The 15,647-nt window shown below is 34.6% G+C and overlaps 1 protein-coding gene across 1 annotated transcript; it reads right to left on the bottom strand.

Moving 5' to 3' along the window:
- Window positions 1–2,421: 2,421 nt before the first annotated feature.
- Window positions 2,422–5,716, bottom strand: LOC120085245 (nitrate reductase [NADH]-like). The gene is made up of 4 exons (XM_039041148.2): window positions 4,612–5,716; window positions 4,374–4,514; window positions 4,026–4,258; window positions 2,422–3,935 (listed from the first exon to the last, which is right to left on the bottom strand). Exons 1-4 carry the CDS (start codon window positions 5,597–5,599, stop codon window positions 2,607–2,609), a joined length of 2,691 nt encoding a protein of 896 aa, XP_038897076.1. The 5' UTR covers window positions 5,600–5,716; the 3' UTR covers window positions 2,422–2,606.
- Between the last annotated feature and the right edge of the window lie 9,931 nt (window positions 5,717–15,647).

Here is a 15,647-nt window from a genome sequence, read left to right as displayed (position 1 = left end):
TGTGCATCCACTCATAATGAGCTTTAGGAAGAATAACTATTTTTTTTTAAGATCAGACCTCTCTTTCAAATTTTTCCACAAGATACAAGGATATTTTATTGTAAGATACTCTATTTTCAATCCCTCGTGGAGGTGATGACGAAGGAAAATCATAGCTTTTTCTTTGTCCTGATTGGATGTCGTATTTTCTTTTTTAATAGTCTCTCCAAGAAACATAGCATCCAGGTGGATTTCGACATTATGTATCCATGACAAAACCGTTAATATCAAGGGTGGCAAATTCTAATTTTGTGAGATTTATCATTGCAGCACTATCATAAAATATTGTATTTATATTGAAAATTTAATAGTTATTAAATATGCGAAATAACATTAAATTTATTATTTATAACAAAGAGGGAAAAACCGACATACTTTTAGGACCTACCTTTAGCGAGGAAAATGATAGAAGTTCGTGTTGATAATGTGATGAATTTGATGAGCACAACGATGCACAACGAGAATACAAATATGGAGAAAATATAATATAATAATAATATATAATAAAATAAAAAATTATATTAATATGAAAAATTATAATAAACAAATATATAAAGTAAATAAAATAACAAAGAATGAATTTCTCCACTTTCTCCAATCATTTTGGATTGATCACCAATATATATGTATCTTTCAAAACCCACCAAATGCCCCTATGTATAGGCAATTTGGCAAATAAGAGTTAGATTACATGGATAGGAATAGTATGTAATCTTGAGACACATGGAGAACACATGGAGTAATGAATAAGTAACACATGACCAATGAACATCTACATTACATCTAATTTAACATATTTATAATATATTGATCATTTTGAAGTTCTTCCTACTAAAATAGCATGAGTATATGATATTTTATTTTTAACTTTGATTATTTATATTTTGTAACTTTATTATTTAAAAAAATTAGGTTAAATTTAGTTAAAGTTATTTTGAAAAAATTTAAATTAAGGAAAATTTTCACAAATAGAAAAAATATCAAACTATTTACAGAAATAACAAAAAAAAATGCTGAAAACACTGATAGACTTCTATCATTGTCTCTATCAAAGTTGATTAAAATTTTGTTATTTTGGATAAACAGATTCTTTTATTTTTTATTTTTAAAAATCCTTTAAATTAAAGCATATTATTGAAAATGGCCTCAATCTCTCCCCTTTTTTTTCTCTTATTTCCAAATTTACCCACTTTAAACTAAAACTTCAAAAATAAGAATCAATTCAAGATACTATTCATAAGTGATAACGTCAATTCTATTTTTTTTTTTTAATTCTGTCAAATTTGCTTACAATTACGTCAATTATATTTTTTTAATTCTGTCAAATTTGCTTACAATTACATCAATTATATTTTTTTTATTCTGTCAAATTTGCTTACAATTATTAGAAGATGATTAAATTAAAACATATTATTGAAAATTATCTCAACATATTATTAATAAACACATTTTTCCCTTTCATTTCACAATTTACCAAATATAATTCACATTTTAAAGCTAACAAAAGAAAATTAACTCAATACATATTAATAAACTCTAAATGGCAACTTAACAACAAAATTTTTAAAATGAAAAAGAAGTATAACTTAGACCCATTTGGTAATCATTTGGGTTTTTTTTGTTTTTTATTTTTTAAAATTAAGTCTATTTCATCCAAATTTTTTTCAATGATTTGCTACATCTTTCTTAAGTACAATGATTGAATTCTTAGTCAAATTCCAAAAACAAAATAACTTTTTGAAAACTGTCGTTTTTTGCTCGATTTTTTAAACCATTGTTAAAAAATATATAACAAATAAAGAAATTTAGAGGTAGAAGTAATGTTCATAGATTTAATTTTTAAAAATAGAAATATAAAAACAAAATTATTACTAAAAGGCCTTAATTTCTCAATTTCAAGATTAATTGTACAAATTAGAATTTGAAAAAAAAAAACAAATCATTGGAATGTAACTTTAATTTTATAGCACAACGAAAAAATGTGAGAAAAAGTAACAGACAACATACCACTTCTTGACTAAATAACCATGCACCCCATAAATTTTAGACTCAAACTAAACTACACTTTACTTCAAAAAAGCCCCCAAAATTAAAATGAAAATTTTCAAAATTTAGAATAATAATTAAAACCAACGTCACACTTCAAGAGTAATTTTGAAAATTTAACAAATATATAAAAAAGAACCAGGACAATTATGCGATTCCATTATCATAATCATTAATTTGCAAAATCCAAAAATGAAAAATTAAATAGAAATAAAATGGGACTTTAGAGGCTAGTGATTTCACCTTTTTTTTTTCCCTTGTCTATCAACAAATATTTGGGTAGATTTTAAGATGTAATTTATTGTGCATCCACTCTAACTACACTCAAACTAAAAATTCAAAAATATTTTAAGTAATACATTTAATTATGCAAACACTGTTATTTTCAATACACATTCCGATTAATTTAAACGGAAATCGTTATATGAACATATTTCACAGCACAAACTAAGGGAAGGAAAAAATCCAAAAATCTACCATCTTAAACAATGACACTTGGCTTATACAGTTCCCCACGGAAGCTAAAACACCAACAACGAATTAGTAGTGTCGTAGTTCATCTTCTCCAAATTGGGTTGCACTGCAAACTTAATCATCGGCGGAGGTCCACAAGCCAATGCCAACGTTTCCGGCGAAGCTTCTGGGAGATGCTCCCTCATGATACTCTCCGTCACCATTCCCACACTGTATTTCCACCCTTCCCTTACACTCTCATTCACAACGTACCACACTTTGAACCTCTTATCGCTCTTAGTCCACTCATCCAACTCTTCCTTTAACAGAATATCATCTTCTGTCCTGTTCGCATACACCAAAAACATCTCTGTTTCATCCTCAGGATCCTTCAGAATCGCCTGAGCCACCTGATATATCGGCGTTATCCCCGTTCCGCCGGCTAACATGGCTAGCTTCTTCGCCTTCTTTACTTTACCGTCCACCAGAAAATTGCCGCGCCCGGTGTATTCGATGTGGCCTAATGGGCCTTTTATTTCTAGTTCGGAACCAATTGGCAAGGACTCCAAATGCTGCGACATGAGTCCGCCATTGGGGAATTTTGGGTGCACGTTTTTTAAATAGATTTTAACCACTAAGTCGAAATGGCCCACTTGATGGATGCCGCTCGTTGGTGTGTAGGCCCTCATACAGAGTTTACCGTCTATGTTTGCACACAGGAATATGTGTTTCCCAACTGGTAATCCAAGGATTTGATCTTCTAAAGGTAACGCGAATCTGAACCGTATGACGTCGTGTGAGATTGACGTTTTGGAGATTAGTTTGCAGGGGATTTTCTCACGCGCGATTAGAGCCACGCGCCTTGTTTCTGTTATTGGAGCCAAATGAGGGAGGAGATTAAGATTATGGTTAGAAGGCCCATGGATGGAGTTGTTAGGCGATGAATCCGAGGTGTAACCGGTGGTGATCAACTCGCCAATTCTGTATTCCTCTAGCATTTTTTTGGCTTTGTCGGAGTGGATGGCGTCGAATTCTTCGGTGCAGTCGGTACCGGCATTGATGAGAATGCTGTCAGTGCCGCCGGGATGGTCTTTGAGGAAGTGGGTGCAGTCGTAAACATGGCCGTGGACGACGATCCAGGCGGATTGATCTGAGTTGTGTTTTTTGACATCAGACATGGAGTATGTCTTTGAGGCGGTGTTGATGAAGGGAGACGACAAACTCTTCTTCATGGTTTGATTGGTTTCTGTTGATATCTCAAGATGCTTCTCTTTAGCCATCCACCCGCCGGATTGGTTGCCGGGGACAGTTGGGTGTTCGAAAACGATTCCGATCTCTCCTTTGTGTGGCTTGCACATGTTGGATTTCACCCGAAACCAGCAATTGTTCATCATTCCCTGTTGTATCCATCGAATTAAGTAAATAACTATGTAGATGAAGATGACCTGTGATAGTAAAAATGCATCGACTCTATAATATAATGTTACCATGAGATTCCAGATGAGCTTTTCAGGTTGAGTGTTGAAGGTTTCATCCCAGGCGCGGACTGCAATTTCCTTAGCAGCAAGCAAATCAAGAACCTCAACCTCCAGTGACCAGAAACACCAACACCAATACTTGCCGTATTTTGTAGCCTTTTCAGGACGGTTCAAATCGCACAGTTGCCACGATTCGCCGCCATCCAGAGTCACCTCCACCCGTGTCACTTTCTTTCCTCCTCCTAATTAATTAATTATAAAGTTACTTCAATTCCCCTCATTAATAAATACCCAACTACCTTATATTATTCTTCCATATATATCACACCGATTCCTAAATAAAGAACTACTACTCACCGGAATATGCATATCCCCGCAACGTGTACGGCCGCTGTGTCGTCCATGAATTTATTGGCAAGATTTCCTCGTGACATGGCGTCGTTATCACCGAGTTTATGTTCAACTCACTAATAATACACTCCGGCTTGTACCACCAAGCTACAAATTAATTCACAATACATCATATTATGTTCTTATTGCATCAAAATTAAAATGGGTTTGGTATTAGATTTGTGGGTTTTGATTAATTTAATACCTTCCGCGTTTGCCAATTCTGCGTCGACATGGGAAGGGAGGACTTTGTTATCTCTATAATGGTAATAGCTATCTGATTCTTGTGTGGTTACGATAATGCGTTTCAGCCATTTCACCATCCGTCCACCGATGAAGCCGGGAGTGATGACCCGAACCGGAAAGCCGTGGTCCGGTGTCAGTACGTCGCCGTTTTGCATATAGGCTAAAATAATATCTCTAGCTGGGTCCATGACTATTTCCTTTCTGACGCTAGTACCGTACTTGGACCCACCGCCGCCGGGCAGACATTCAGCTCCTTCAAAGCACACATTGAGAGCTCCTTTTTTACTGCTGAAGATGCCACAGCGCCTCAGAACGTCTCGTAGTGGGATCCCTCGCCAGACCGACGTGGAGGTCCCACCGGCACCCCAATTGAATCCAATGGTTTTCTTAACCATATTCTGCTCCTTACGGCGGTTACCGGCGCAGACGAGTGTGACTGGAAACTCACGGCTGCGGAAATCGTTAACGAGTTGGTCCATTGTGAACCGGGTTGGTTTTTTCACTAAACCGCAAACCTCAACGGTCCAATCCTCCCATTTAGCCTTGGGTACCGGACCGTGGTTACGAACGTAATGGAGCGGGACCGGAGTGATAAACCCGTGGTGCATCAAACGAGATAACGGAGGCTCCGAGTTGAAGGGATGTTTACCCGTAAGACGAACCATGGACTCATTTCGGTGAATCCAACAATCCGCCGTCCCGAAATCTCTGGGGTCTAAAACTGAAGGTTCCAATTCGCTAATCCCTTTTCGAATCAAATGGGTGAAATCAGATTCGTTGTCGTCGTCACTGGAGAATTCTCCATCATCGTCCATTTCCACATGATTGTTGGGTATAGTAAAACCTGGACTGGAGGGGAAGTTGCAACCACGAACTGAAGAATCAGAGCGGAGGTTAGAAAAAGTATCTAAATGAGGAAATTGGGGATTGTGAACTGAGGCGGCCATGTGAAGATGGAGCGAGAAAGAGGGAGTGGTTTATGGAATCTGTGTTCTCCAGTTTCCAGTTCTTTTATGGGTGAAAGAAACAGAAGAGTAGAGGTTCTGAGGGAGATAAATGGAGGGGCAGACGCTTTATATAGGGAACTGCCTTGAAGAAGACAAAATAAAAAAAAAATAAATAAAAGAAAAGGCAAAAATGAAGTTGCCCATTAGGACTAAAACAAATTATTATTTATTATTATTATTATTTATATTCACCATAATTTGTTGAGACAGAGAGAGTCGGTTAGGCTGGGAGATAGAGCACATATTTAAGCCGGTGGCTCCTGGGGACTTTATCCTTCTTTGTGAAGCTTCACTTAGCTTTAATATTGCAGGTTCTATTGTAACAAAAAGTTTCTTTTAAAAATTTGACAGGAAATTGAGTGATGAAATCTAGAACTAATATATATGAGGTATACATTTATTATTTATATTCACCATAATTTGTTGAGACAGAGAGAGTCGGTTAGGCTTGGAGATAGAGCACATATTTAAGCCGGTGGCTCCTGGGGACTTTATCCTTCTTTGTGAAGCTTCACTTTATATTACAAAGCTTTAATATTGCAGCTTCTATTGTAACAAAAAGTTTCTTTTGAAAATTTGACAGGGAATTGAGTTATGAAATCTAAAACTAATATATATGAGGTATAGAGTTGTATGATATATTTTTTCGATAAATGTGTAAACTAGAGAAAGAGAAAAAGATGAAGCTTTTATGTAAACTTAAAAATGTTGGGTAAGAATACAATCAAATTCTCATGACGATTAAATAAGAAGACGATGATGGAATTATTTGTTAGAGATAAGGAACCTCCGGTTGACATTTTATTTTTGGGTAAAGAAAGGTAGAATATAAAGTTACAGTGTTGCTTATGGTGTTAGGTTCCAAGTAATGATTTGTAGAATGAAGGGAGAGTGGTAAAGTGGTAATAAATAATAGGTGAGTGAGTAGTAAAGGAGGAAAGAGATGGGGAGGTGAAAAGAGGCAAAAAGAGGAAGTGGGGGATGGAGGATTGAATGGTCAAATGAAAAGAAAAAAGGAGGAAAAAATAGAATAGAAAAGGAAGGAAAGGTGAATTCAAATAGAGTAGGCAAGGACAATGAAGAAATAAAAAGATGGGAAAAGGGGCATGTGTAGTAGATGGGAAAGAAGGGGGAAATGATGATCATGTTGTAAACCAAAAAAACCAAAACGTAATAATCTAGAAAGGGGCATAGCTCGTAACTGGGGGCGGGCTATTGCGAACAAGAGAGCCAGAGATCGGGAGGATAAAACTGGCCTTTGGAGGAGCTTAAGGTCAAGTATTCAATTCAATTTTTCATTCTATAGCCATCTAATTTTATATATATATATATATATATATATATATATCCAAGTATCCAAATACCATGGACCAAGGATTGACTATAAGGGCTCTGGATTCGGTGGGCCATATAACCAGGACATGGACATGGGGAGGCCCCTCTTAATTGCTGCTTTCAAGACAACTCTCCCTCTTCCCCCCTACACGGACTATGTAAATTAAATTTACCCAATTAAAAATCAAAAACTTTTACTTTTCCACACAATATATATTGCTTTTAACAATTACATTATAAGCATAACAAAAAAAAGAAAAACAATTGTCTGTTTATTCTTGTGAACCAAACTTAGGAAGCATATGGTATGGTGCGCATGTTCAATGTCTTAGGTAGCTTGAGTTTTAAAAAAGAGTGATTAGAGTGCAAGTATAGGAATCTTGGGATGTTTAAAGTACTAAGTTGGTTATTATAGTCCGTGTTATAATAGTTTGTATTTAACGTTCAAATTATTTTAGTATATATTTAGAGTGCGTACTATTTTAGCCTTTAATAAGAACGAGATTGATGGGTAGGAGACATCAACTATAATTATATTATAGTTAATTGTGAGTTATAATAGCTGAAAACATCAATTATTATAATTGAGCTATAATAGTCTACCCATTGGATTGAAATTGAAGGGTAAATAACTTTTTTAAGTTTTAAAGCACTATTTAAAATGCAAGTTTATTGATAAATAAAGTACACATTTCTTTTCTTTTTTTTTTTTAATGAGTGCACTTTTGTTTACATAAAGTCTCATATAATAGTTTCAAATTAGAATTTTCAAATTACATCAAATAAAAAAGATGTGGGGTGAAAAATCTATGACAACGGGCAAGGTATCCTATCCACCCAAACTTGTGCTCACATCGGCCTCATTAAAAGACGCTTTAATTTCCTTTTTCCCTATTATAATATTTCTTAAAATTCTCTCTTAAACATATTGTTTGTTTTTAAATTCTGGGATTTGTTTAAAGTATATCCCTTAGAGATGCTTCACTTTTATTCTCAAATTAAAAATCATTTCAAAAATATATATTTAATCGGTCCTAAGATAGTTAAAATTAAGTAAATCATTCAAAAGATGCCATATGAATTATATTATAAATGATGTGTCACATATACCACCACAATTTTTTACCTTAGTTGTCACGTTATTATTCATATTTTTAAGAAAATAACTCTCCTAATGTAGTTTTCTAAACAAATTTTAAAGTATAAAATATAATTAAAATCTAATCCAAAATTAAAAGTGGCATTTTGAATAATTTAACCATTCAATTGTATATTTCAAATTGTTGATATAATTAACCTCACAACTTTTTTAGTGTCATTTCTCTCCATTAATAATAAAATAAATTTCTACTCATTAGGTATATAAATTTCAAAATTTCTACTATATTTGTAAATTAATATCTATTATATATGCTACTTATTTAAATGCATTCGTAGAACTTTATTACAAAATACATTATGTTTCATACAATATCTATATTTAAAAAACGGTGAAAAGAAGAGGGGGAAAAAAAAAAAACAAAGTCGGCAACAAAAGTTATACTTGAATCCATGAAAATCATTATAAATTTAAATAACAATAATAATAACAAAGAAAATTTAGTCGTTTCATGCGCTTGGTCCATTGGCCCATACAAATTAGTTTTCCAATTATTACAAGGTAGAATTTGTTAATTTGATATTGTCCAACATAGGGATTATTTGTGCAACCTTTTCTCCAATCCATTACATGCATTAATGTAAATTAAAGTGAATTAAATAATCTCCACTAAAGAATAGGCCATATAATTGAAGCAGATTTGATTTTTTTTTTCAAGAAAAATAAAATCTCAACAAAACATTAATAAAAAAAAAAGTAAAAATAAAAAATAAATTCTCCAATATGCTCTCAGTGGCAGTGGAGGAGGCTGCAACAAGTCAGAAACATATAAAGTTATAAACAAATACAAATTATTATGATTATTTAATTTATTTAAGATACGTTGTTAAGGCCCTAGTTAAGAATTTGTTGGGCTAATGAGTAGAATATTAGGATGCGCATATTAGTAAATAATTAATAAGTTAGTTAGATATTTTTACTATAAATAGAAGGGGAAGGGTTGGAGGAAGGTATGAAGAATTTTGTGAGAATTTCCTTGGAAGAATTGAAGGAGAGAGTAGCCCTTTCCAAAGGTTATGATATATTGTAGTTTCATATTGATATTGCAAGATAAATCTATCTTCTACAATTCTGATTTGTTTTTGTATTCTTAAGAATTTTCTTATTAGGTGGTACCCTAACAAATTGATATTAGAGCTTGCTCGTTCTGGGAATACTGCTATGGGTTCAGATGCAAGATGTGATAGGCTTAAAAAATGTTAAAGATCTTGGAATCAATGTAACAAACATTAAAGAATTACTTGGAAGGATGTGCAAACAAAGATAAAGAAGGAAAAGAAAGAAGACTAGTAGATATCAAAGCAAAGAAAAATGAATCAGCAAAGAAAAGGTTAGAAAAACAAGAAACGATTGTTGCTGGAGTTAAACTTGAAATTCCTATCAACTAGGACAGAAATAAAGCATTGGGTCGAGCTATTCGTAGAAGCGGTATAGTGAACTTACAGTGGAATGCTTATTTGTGGAAGGATTTTCCCAAATATTGAAAGGCATCGATGAAGACGAGAGAGTGTCTGTTCCAGCATGCTCCGTTCAGAGGAAATCGACACCAGAGATAGACGAAGGAGAAGGTAAATCCAATGGAACTCTCGGGAATGATGAGGAGATGTCACTAATGGAAGCAAAAGAAAATAATGGAAGTAATGGCAGGTTCCATGGTAGTGGAAACACAGAGAAAAATAACAATTATTTGAAGATGGAGAGATCCAAGGAGAATGGTCATGAAGATGATGGAGAGAAGCGATACCTGATCGTCTATGTCCATCATTTGTAGCGAAAGATGAGATGGGCAGAGACAAGGAGTCGGGGAAAGTGGAAACACCGATCAAATGGAGCAGAAGCAAGATAGGCAAAGTGATGAGCGAGGGAAAAGTAATCAAACAAAGAAAGAAAAAGTTGGAGAGAAAAGGAATGTAAGGAAGAGAAAAATATTGGTTGAAAAGGTGATGATGGATGGACGACAACTGGATGGAAGAAGAAGAGGAATGTGTTGAAAGTCGTGGGCAAGAAAATATGGCTTCTAAAAGTTACAGAAGACGTTTAGCCACCATGGAAAGAGAATACACCGACAGTTCATTGGTTGAGATGGCAAAGAGACCGACGGATGGAGAAACCATGGCGGCTGAAAACACTGGTGGGTGAAGACGGTGGAACGACTAGGAGGTTGGACGTGCTAAAAATGGTGGAGGGAGGCACGCGATAGTGGACGGAGAAGAAGACTTATAACCGAGGAGATCGTTGGTTGGAAGGGAAAGTGGAGATAATGTGCAACGACGTTGGACAATCATGTTGGGAATGTCCTAAAACTCGCAGTTCTTAATTTTGTGTTAAACATTCTATTTATCAATAAAATATTGTTGAGTATCTTATTCAATAAAGTTGTTGATTTTGCATTCTATCATGAAAATCCAATAAACATATCCATAGCTATAGTATGAATACTTTAAGTTTATATGGTGCATAAACAGGATCAAGTTAATAGTATATAGCCTAAATGGTCTATAAGTATATGGATGAAATTGGGTATCTCATCATGATAACACTATTGGATATGGCCCATTTTGTATAGGTAATACAAATGATGTGATCCACAGATCATTTATGTAGAGACATGTGAGTGAAGACATCCTATACAATGAGTTTGTATATAGACAAGACCACGAAATAGTCACTTTTCTTTATAATGACCGTTTACGGTTAAAACTGACTGTTTCATACTTAAGTAACCTTGGATAACTCGATCTTAATCCTGAGCTAGCTATGAATTCATGTTTATTGGGGATTATCCTTTGATCTGCATGGGTGAGAGTAGTCTAACAGCACTTCTCAATAAGCCTTCCATTTGGGGATAAGACCGGATGAATAGCTGGGGACATAGCCCTGTAAGATGGAATTCACTCCTACCCATTTTAGGGTTAGCATATAGGTTGTTCTCTTAAGTGCTGATTCCAGGTCTTGAACAATTGAGGCACCGCTTTCTCATGATAGAGAAGGACATGATTCATGAGTAGTATTATGAATCAAATTTTTCATTAAAGGGTCAGTGGGAACTTAAGGAACAAGATGTATTTACAGGGATAAAACAATAATTTTGATCTAGCTGTAATTACGAATAACCTGTGAAGGATTGACTTACTGATTATGGTTTATATGGACAAAAATATATCTACAGTGAGGAGAGTGCAACTATCGGGCTATAGTGGTGTGTCTTGATAGTTAACAAATAGTAATTAATTCGATTAATACAACTCATGATCTGTAGGTTCATTAGGTCCCTCTACTAGCTCATAAAATTGGAATAACAAATAGAGTATTGATGTATGAAATTAGGGTTATGAATTTGAAATGTTCAAAATCATTTTTAGGGTTTTCAATTGATTGTATATGATACAATTAAAAACGTTTAGTTTAATTGAAATTAAACGAAATTGGAAAATCAATTAATATTTAAATTATGACTTAAATATAAAATTGATTTATTGGTGAATTTGATACTTTATTAATTTAATATTTAGATATTAAATTAATATTATTTTAATTAAAATGTTTAATTAAAAATTAATTAAAATTAGTTTTATTTAAATTAATTATTTTGAATTAATTTTATAAAACTAATTTAAATAATTAAATAAAATGATTTTTGAAATCATATGAAGTTAATGGGTTTTTCCAATTTTTGTGAAAAAACCTACTAACTACATTTGATGGAATATTACCAAAATCCAATTAAATTTGTGATAATCTTCAAGGAGGAGCTGCCTTCCATGCAACCCCGTATATTTACATGAATTCTGCCTATATATAGAAGCTCCATGCATGAAGAACAAAAAGCATTCTGAGTTTTACTTGCTGAAGAAAAAACCTGAAAACCCTACACATCCCTCACTTGTTCTTCATCAATTCAACTTGATTTAAGTGTTTCCACCACACTTCTAGCTTGAGCATAGTAGAGAAGATCTCGGTGACAGTCTTTTTGAAGTTTCAAGCTCTATCTTGGTGGATTTCAGTTGAATTTGTGAAGGAAATCTTCAAAAGTAATATGTGTTTCAAACTCTCTTCTAAATATCATATAAACAACATGCTTAAAACTCAAATTAAATGTTGTTTAAGTGCTTATTGATTTCGAAGTCTTCCGTTGCATATTTTATCATTCCTACAGTTGGTACCAGAGCATGATTTAAGCGCTTAACTGTTGTTAATTTGAGATTGTTGGGTGTTTTTTCATGAACTGCATGAAATAGTATACTGATATGGTTTTTCCAATGTTTTGGCATTTGAATCCTTTCAATTATGTTGTTTCTCTTGTAATTGACTCTTGTTTGATGGGCCTTAATGTATGTTTAAGAGTCTGTAATTCATATGAAGTCATTAGAAGTTGAAATTAGGATATAATTGAAGAAAGAAGTGAAGAAGGCCGAGCTGCAGATTTCCAGTTCTTCAGCTATTGTTTCAATTTCCAGCGAGATTGGACCAAGTTCGAGCGAGATCTCAAGTTCAAGTGAGATTTTGAATCAAGTTTGAGCGAAATTTCTAGTTTGAGCGAGATTCTGTTGGAATTTCGAGCGTGATTTCAAGTTCAAACAAGATTTTGAATCAAATTTGAGCGAGATTTTTATGGAATACCTAGCGAGATTTCAAGTTCGAATGAGATTTTGGATCAAGTTCGAGCGAGATTTCAAGCCAGGAGCGATATTTCAATGAGCCAGTGAGAGATCAAGTTTTGAGCGAGATTTCAACCAGCAGCGAGAGATCAAGTTTGAGCAAGATTTCAACATAGAGTGAGATCCCGCTCAAACCAAGCGAGATCTTGGTCCATTAGCGAGATCCGGTTTATCCAAGTAAAATTCTTGAACCGATTTATCAAGGATTGACTGGTTTGACCGGTTTTCTTCAAACTTGACCCAGTTCACTTTCAAAAGGGTTTGATTGGTCTGGTTCAGGTGGTTCACATCCGGTTCAAGTCTTTTTGGGCCCGGTTTGGAGCTGTTCGAGCAGTCTAGAAGCTATTTGGAGTTGTTACCTATTTTATTTAGGCTTTTGTTTTAATTCTTAGGCTTTTATTTACTTAATGAATGTCAAAACTAAAAATTATATCAGTATGTGTTTAATTGTTTATGCATGTGATGTATGTTACAATTAAACAAATCTTGTATATGCATACAATATGCCATGTAGATTTAAAATCCCACCATATGAAGTATGTTACATGCATTGAAAGTATATTATAAATGGTTATAATATATAGTATGCATGTATAGGGTTTCTTTTAATATAAATATTATATTAAATGTCTTTGATGAATATTGTGGATGTTTAACATGTCTAATTTTTGTAAATTTTTATAAAAAGAAATTAAGAATTTAAAATCTATAAAAAAGATACATAGCATGCTGATGCGTTATTTTATGATGTGGAAATGTGGATGAAATGCGATGGTGAAATTGCGTTGAGCACTCAAGTTTCCTCAGCGGAATCCAAGTGTAAACTCCACTGAGTTTCCTGGTAAGTCCAAGGTTGAACTCAGGGACTTGTGAAAACAGGTTGCGACGATAATTTTTAGAAAACTTTGCGGTAACCGATAACTCAATTAATTGTTAGTGGTTGTTGATTGCGGTAATGAAAAATAAACAAATGCAGTGGATTTGAGAAAAGTCGGATTGCGTGATAGATGCACTGAGTATACGGATGAGCGGGTTGAGAAGGTCTTTAGCTAGCGTTAGTTGGGAATGCATCAAACTATGCGATCATGCTACAACCATGCACAACAAGTCATTTTCCAATACAAATGCGATGCTCCTAATTCTAGGACGCATGATGCATAAAGGCAAGGTGACCGCACACAATCATATCTTATCTCTAGGATACATGTGATGCATTAATAACAAACAGTGCTTATTCCTAAGCTCTTATCTCTTGATTATGCATTCTAATCTGACTCTTCTGAGCCTAGATTCTAACCTGACTTTCCCAAGCCTAGATCCTGTCCTTAGACTATCCTCTCGAGTATCTCTAATGGACAAATGAAGCATACATAATCAAGATAATTGTATAGAATGAAGATTCTTAGTTGTGCTAGCTAAATGCTTCTCAACCCATTCAACAGATTTAGTTACTCATGCATAAATAACAGAGAGTGAACAGATATAGAGAAGGAAATTCCATTTTTATAAATGAGTTTGGGTACAAAATAATAATGGAAGATAAAGGTAGAGAGTCTGATAGCAATTCCTTGCTGACCGAGGCTTTTACACTATCAATCTCTATTTGGTTCCAAAGATATTCCTGCTTCCACAGGAGTCAGCCCTCTCTCTGTTCTTGAAGTTTTCGGTGCTCTCCCAAGCTTATCGGAACGATCTGTCGGCACAACCTTCTTCTTTCGCGTCCGCCTTAAAGTAAAAAAAAATCTAAGAACAAGGCTAAACTATGAATAGAACTTGTGAGATGGTGAAACAGCTGAACCTTTTTTCTGAAGGATGCCTTTGGTATTTATAGAGCTTCGGGGTGAAGGTGGATTCTCTCTTATGATTGCTCAGATGGGATGGCTTTAATTCCCTGACTGATGCGTTGAATATTTGTCACCGAAAAGCTGAATGTACTAGTTATCGTTAGCAGTTGTCAGCTTAATTTGGATTCGACCGTCATCAGCTTTCTGTCCCATCGCGATTAATTATGCCTTTCACCCAGATGCGCCCACCAAGTTGCGACAATCCTTCTTGAGCAAATGTTTGCGAAGTCAATCACCGCAAAGTCTTGCGGTAATGCTGTGCTCGACCAATGATTTCCTATGATCACAATTTCTGCCTTGCGTCAACGCATATTTTGCATAAAAACACAAAAATCAACTGTTTCTATGCGATGAATGCATACGACCGCAATATTATGAAATTGATGCTTTTTAGATGCAATCTAACATCTTTTATCAACGCAAGCCACTATTGTTTAAGAACATAGCACTATGATAACGTGCATTTCTGCTCGTTATCACACCCTTAAATTTAAACAATGCTTGTCCTCAAGCATAAGCTAAAGATTTCCTTTAGCAAGTCGACCGCAATGTTCTTTTCCTAGATTTTTGAGGGATACTTCGTTCAAATCCTATATACCAAAGTTTCCTTAAGTCTTGTTCAAGTATCCTCTTAAAATATTTCTAAGACCTAGGGACCGCAAGCTTAACCTTCAAAAAGACTTTACTAACTTCCGGGACATCGCATGATTTATTTCAAAAAGAAAATTTTTCTACCGGGGTGTCAAATGATTTTATCCTTGCATAATTCTTTACATTGTTATTTTTTATTTTTTAATTTTTCTGACCTTGTGCTGATCCAAGTGCCTTGCCTTCGTTTTGGCCTTCCCCCACATGTGTCATGCGGACATTCAACTACGAGCAATGCGCTCTTCCTTAGACTAAACTCATACCTACTTGGCAGCGGAGTTGCGGTCATTTATTTATGCGTTTATCCTAGTGACTTACTTTCGTTTTGGCTTGCCCCCATGTGT

This window comes from Benincasa hispida, chromosome 9 (assembly GCF_027475165.1).
Source record: "Benincasa hispida cultivar pf3 chromosome 9, pf3_genome.v1.1, whole genome shotgun sequence".
Lineage (NCBI taxonomy): Eukaryota > Viridiplantae > Streptophyta > Magnoliopsida > Cucurbitales > Cucurbitaceae > Benincasa > Benincasa hispida.
This window is presented reverse-complemented; position numbering and strand designations above follow the sequence as displayed.